Below are 6,000 nucleotides of genomic sequence, written 5' to 3' on the forward strand. Positions count from 1 at the left end.
CTGCACTACTCCCTGGTACTATTGATGGTGAGGACATGGATGTGGTGAGGACCTACAGGTAATTGGAGTGCAACTGGATGACAGACTGGAGTGGAGCACCAAGACAGACGCTACAAACAAGAAGGGCCAGAGTTGCCTCTACTGCCTGAGGAGACTCTGAAGTATGCACATGTTCTACCAGTCTGTTGTCACCGATACAATCTTCTATGCTGTGGTCTGCTGGGGCAATGGCGTCAACCAGGGTGATGCCAACTGAATCAATAAAATGGTTAGAAAGGCTGGCTCTGTTATCGGAGTCAAGTTGGACACACTGGAGTCTGTAGTAGAACAAAGGACCCTGCAGAAAATCCTGGCAATTCTGGACAATATTTTTCACCCTCTGTATGCCTCCCTAGAGAAGCACTTTTAGCAATTGACTAAGAGAACTGCACTGCTCCAGGGAGCACTAAATGATGTTATTCTTTCCTTGGCCATTAGATGCTATAATGAATCAACCTTTAGCCAGGGGAATGATAGCCCCCTCCTTTTGGACTGTTTGAGGTAACTTATTTTTTATTCTTTCTTCCTTCTCTTCTAACATTTGTGTATTTGTACATTTGGGCACTTGTAATGTTACTGTGACACTGTAATTTCCTTTGGGACCAATAAAGTATCTGTCTGCCTATTTATCTTCAACTTTCACCTCCTCGGGACATCCCAACTTTGTGTACAGCCATTGAAATACTTCTGAAGAATGTTCACTGTTGTAGGAGACTTGACAGCCGGTCTGCGCACAGGAAGCTCCCACAAGCAGCCATGCAAAAAAAAAATCAAATAATTTAACATACAAGACCATAAGACCAGAAGACAGAATAGCAGAATTAGGCCATTTGGCCCATCGGGTCTGCTCCCCAATTTCATCAATGCAGATCCATTTTTCCTCTCAGTCCCAATCTCCTGCCTTCTCCCCGTTTCCCTTCGTGGGATTGAATGACAACTATGCGGTCACAGGTACAAACTCCTTACAGGCATTGGCAGGAACTGAACCCAAGTCGCCTGAACTGTAAAGCCTTGTGCTCACCACTACATCACTGTGCCACCCAGGCTTATAAGGGTAATGAACAAAAGGAGGAATTTCTTCAGCCAGCAGATGGAGAATCTGCCAAATCCATTTCCACAGGGAACTATGAAGGCCAGGTCATTGGTATTCAAGGCAGACATTGATAGGTTCTTGAGAGCTAAGGGGGAAGGAGTTCAGCGTTCATTAGATCATTAGACATAGAGCAGAATTAGATGGTTTGGCCCATTCACTCTGCTCCATGGCCTCTTAACCCCATTCTCCTGTCTTCTCCCCATAATCGTTGATGTATTTACTAATCAAGGACCTATCAAACTCTGCTTTAAATATACCCAATGACTTCACCACCACAGCTCTCTTTGGCAATGCACACTACAGATTTGCCACCTTCTGGCTGAAGAAATACCTCCTCACTGAAGAAGTACCTCCTCATCTTTGTTCTAAAGGGATATCCCTCAGTTCTGTGGGTGCACCCTCTGGTTCTAGACACCCCATTATAGAAAACATCCTCTCCACCTGTACTCTATCCAGGCCTTTCAATATTCGACAGGTTTCAATGAGACTCCCCTTCTCATTCTTCTAAACAGTGAATACAGAACCAGCACCAAATGCTCCTCAAACCTTTCGTTCCCAGGGTCAGTCCTGTGAACCTCCTCTGGACACTCTCCAACACCAGCATATCCTTTGAGATATGGGGCCCAAAACTGCTCAAGACACCCCACATTACAGGGAGAAGGCAGGAGAGTGGTGTTGAAAAATAAAATCATTGGAAGAGCAGACACGTCTCGGCTTCACATCTCATTCCAATGAAGAAACTTCTTACAATGCAAATCTCACACAAGGTGCTGGATGTCGGGCAAAATCCATGGAGGGGATTAAACAGTTGACGTTTTGAGCCGAGAGCCTTCATCAGAATTGATGAAGTGCTCTCCCTCAGTACTGCACGCTAGTGTAGCCCTGACTATGGTTGGTGTCTGGAATATAAAGGGACACATACGAGCAGATACGTATACACGTGACAAATAGATACAAACACAGTGATGCAATCTGGCATTATCACTTATATACTCAATCTAAGAAAAAAATACATCCTTTTACTTTAAACACTTCAACCACCTCATGTATTCACACAGTTACGTGTTGCTCTAACTTGTGTTTCAGCCTGAAGACTCATGTGCCATTCCTTCACTCTCCTCTTCCTTCCCCATCATTTGTTCTGAAACAATTTCAACAGTTTACCGATGCAGTCAGCCGGAGAAACTCAGCAGGTCAGGCAGGAAAGGAATAAACAGTCCACATTTCATCAAGACCAGCCCGAAACATCAACTGTTTATTCCTCTCCATTGGCACTGCCTGACCTGTTGAGTTCCTCCAGCATTTCGTCTGCCTGTTACTCTGGATCTCCAGCATCTGCAGAACCTCTTGTGTTTATGATCAACAGCTTATCGTAAGCATAATTAGTAAAACTGTAGGCAGATATTTTCAATTAAATTAACTGGGAAAAGCTCAGTACAAAAGCTCAAATCCTGCTTGTCAGAAATGACTTTTACTAAGATTTAACCCTATTAAAGGCTCCCAATAATTTCTTGTCTGTGTTCTTTCCTCCTCAAGTGAAAGATCTCCCCTTCCAGTCAGTGGCGAACTGATTGATGGCGCGGTGCAGTCTCCGAGCCCGGGGCTTGCTGATGGCTCTCTTGCCAGGTTTGAAACAGGACAGGTCATTGATTAGGATCTGAATTAATCACTCTATTACTCAACACGGACTCAGTATATTAAAAAAAAACCGCTCGGGAGAATGAGAGCAAGAAAACTGATAAAGGGCAGTGACAAATACACAATTAGAGTGAATGAGTCATTTATATTAACAAGGATCTAAGCTTTGCATTTATATTTCTATAAATGAGCATCCAACAGCATATCATAGCGGCTTAAAGTATAATTGCTCTGCTAAGTGTTTCACAAAAATAAATAAATAACTTGCTTTATTCTTCTGCACAGAGTTTTGACATACACAGTGTGTCATTTCCCTTAAGGGAGCTGATATAGCAATTGCACAGAAGAATATAATGTAGCACGTAGTCAAATGCATACAGTATAGTGCTGAATATATACTCACAAGTAGTATATGGATGTGACATAGATCGCATTCAGGATATCTATGAGCATGTAGTCATACCGATGTACAGATATAGGCACACACTGGATATTAATTGTGACTCCTGTAGACAATTACACAGTTTATCAATAACATACCAGGCTAAATCAACAGGATAGAACAGGCTCAATGGACCAAATTCTACTTTTATATCTTATGGTCTCCTCCAAGAGCCCCGTCATGGTTTAGAGGCTTGTGTGCCTCGATAACCCAGAGAGCCATGCGGGCTCGAGTCAAGGCTTTGTGCTTTGGCTCTTGGTAGGGTCATCCATGGCAAACAGGTCAAAGGGTATAGGTCAGACTAAGAGTGGTCCACCAGTCCTCCAGGTTCAGGGGTTCAGCTCAGGGCTAACAACCCTGACCGGTCAAACAAAACTATTACAGGATCCTTCTACATGTGAGTGCGATGGCACTCCTGAGTCTTGGTGACTTGCATGATTGACAGTAGTGAGAACTGAGAGGAAGCCCAGAGCACCACCAGAGATGGAGGACCCAAACACCAGGGGCGTAATGGGCAGCAAGTAACCTTCTGGCCTAAAATTTTACATTGGATTTTATAAATATAAAAGATGCTAACTGACTCTAAGCAAACACAACCTGGAGATGAAGAACGTTTACGACAGTGGATGTGTATGGTTGGAATACGAAACATGTTGCTGTCTATCACCAGAGGCGTATGATAAAGGTATAGGATGACCCGTGTCCGATTAAGTGCAGACTCATGATTAATGTACAAACGCAGACTCGTGGTCAATGTACAGGACCTGCTCGGACATGGTAAGCGAATAGGATGTCCTCTTTAGTAAGTGCAGATTGATGGCAAAAGCCCTGGTTTCTCCCTGAGTACATGTGAAAGATACTAAAGGTTCAGGACGCTGTCACACATATACACTTCTCACCCTCTCTTTCTCACACACACAAAGTACAACAACACAGATTAGACAGAAAACTGCTACTTAACCAGGCCTTCACTCTGATCTTCACCTCCCCCTCCTGGGGTTCGGGCATCGCTTTCCTGTTCACCCTGAGCTTGTTCAGCCCCCCGAAGCCGGCCAGGATGACGGCTCGGATCTCTTTGGCGTCTCCCAGCCCGCTGCCCCTCTCCTTGCCCGCATCTTTCTCAATCATGTGCTCCGTCTCCTCGCTCTTGTCCAGCCCTTCGTTAGCCATAAAGCAGATAAAGGAGATTGCCCGAAACACAAGGGGTGGAGGGCGGGGTGGGGAGAGGGTGCTGGCTGTGTCTCTGCTGCAGACGGTGTGAGTCTACCGTGAACTTGAGCATCGATTGAAACCTAGCGCTGGCGCAGACAGGCAGAGCCGGTCGTAATGCGCAGTATATAACACGCCATCAGCAGCTTCTGCTGTCGCTGTGCAGATGATCCGTATACAGCGGAGAACCATATCCAACATAAAATGGGCTGTGGCAAGCAGATGCTGACTTTACGTGCGCTAATATAATTATAGTTTTTTTGTTTATTTTGTCGTGTGTTAGTTAGAATTTGTGCGGTATTAACTTCGTGTTAATTCGTGTTGGTAATATACCGCGGGGCTGCTACACAAAAGCTGATTTTCACGGTAGTGCTCATCCATTTTCACGCCCTGAGCATATATGCCCATAACAATAAACGTGAACTTGACAATTCGGGGTTCATTGATGAAAGGTCTCAGCCCAAAACGTCGACTCCTTGTTCCATTCCATAGACAATGCCCGACTTGCTGAGTATCTCCAGTATTTTCTGTGTGTGGTGCTCTGGATTTCCAGCATCTGCAGAATCTCTTGTGTTTGTGTTTCATTTATGTTGTGTCTCTGATGCCTGTTTGCCATGTATTTGTGCATATGTCAATAAACTTGACTTTAAATTTGACTTTGAAACTTAGCTTGAAGGAATATGCAGTAATAATAAGATGGAATCACAAAGCAGGCACACCATTATCTCTACTTCCTTAGAAGCTTAAAGAGATCTACTTAGTTAGGTACTGCCTGTTATGTCACTGGCATTTAGGGCAGCAATGAAGGTTCTCCATCTCTGTCTGTCCTTGGCCATCTTCTCTATAGTGCCCCGGGTGTGGTTCAGGGTCTTCATTTCTGCCTCTATACTATGGCGCCAAGTTAATTTTGGTCTCCCGCATTTCCCCTTCCCTTCAGAGTTCCAAAGAAGTGCTGCCTTGATGATGGAGTTAACCTCTCTTCACAGCATGTGCTCAGTCCATCTCCAGCGGTTCCTCGTGATGATTGTGAACATCTCCTCTTCATGACACTGATGTTTGAGATTCGCCATGCCACCAGATACGTATCTTTCACTGATGGACTGTTGAAAGTGTCCCGACTGGCTCCGTCATGGTCTGGTATGGTCACTAAGACAACTGCGCTGATCCAAAGATTGTTATATGAGGTCATCCTTACAATTAGACCATGGACCATAAGACAAAGGAGCAGAAGTTGGCCATTTGGCCCATCGAGTCTACTCCGCCATTTCATCATGAGCTGCTCCAATGATTAGGCTCTACAAAGATTCACCCCATAGTCAGGGATGTGGTGACCCCCTCCTGTTAGACTGCTTGAGGCCTCTTATTTTTATTTCTTTTTTATTTCTCTTCTAATATTTGTATATCTGCCCACTTGAAATGCTACAGTGACACTGTAGTTTCCTTTGGAATCAATAAAGAATCTGTCTAACTATCTATCTGTTCTGAAGCAGAAGACCACAAGAGGCTGCAGACAGTAGCGGACATAGCCCAGCCTATCACAAGGACAGCCCTCCCTACCACTGACATGAAGTGCTGCCTC

General features: G+C 44.6%; 1 protein-coding gene across 1 annotated transcript in view; it reads right to left on the bottom strand.

Moving 5' to 3' along the window:
* The window catches only part of vat1l (vesicle amine transport 1-like), a 182,823-nt gene extending 178,357 nt beyond the window's left edge, over nucleotides 1-4,466 (bottom strand). The window contains exon 1 of the mRNA XM_059993500.1: nucleotides 4,174-4,466. Coding sequence (XP_059849483.1) covers nucleotides 4,174-4,382 — 209 coding nt within the window. The 5' untranslated portion in view covers nucleotides 4,383-4,466. The remainder of the gene's footprint in view (nucleotides 1-4,173) is intronic.
* Between the last annotated feature and the right edge of the window lie 1,534 nt (nucleotides 4,467-6,000).

The sequence above is a fragment of the Hypanus sabinus genome, chromosome 17 (assembly GCF_030144855.1).
Source record: "Hypanus sabinus isolate sHypSab1 chromosome 17, sHypSab1.hap1, whole genome shotgun sequence".
Taxonomy (NCBI): Eukaryota; Metazoa; Chordata; class Chondrichthyes; order Myliobatiformes; family Dasyatidae; genus Hypanus; species Hypanus sabinus.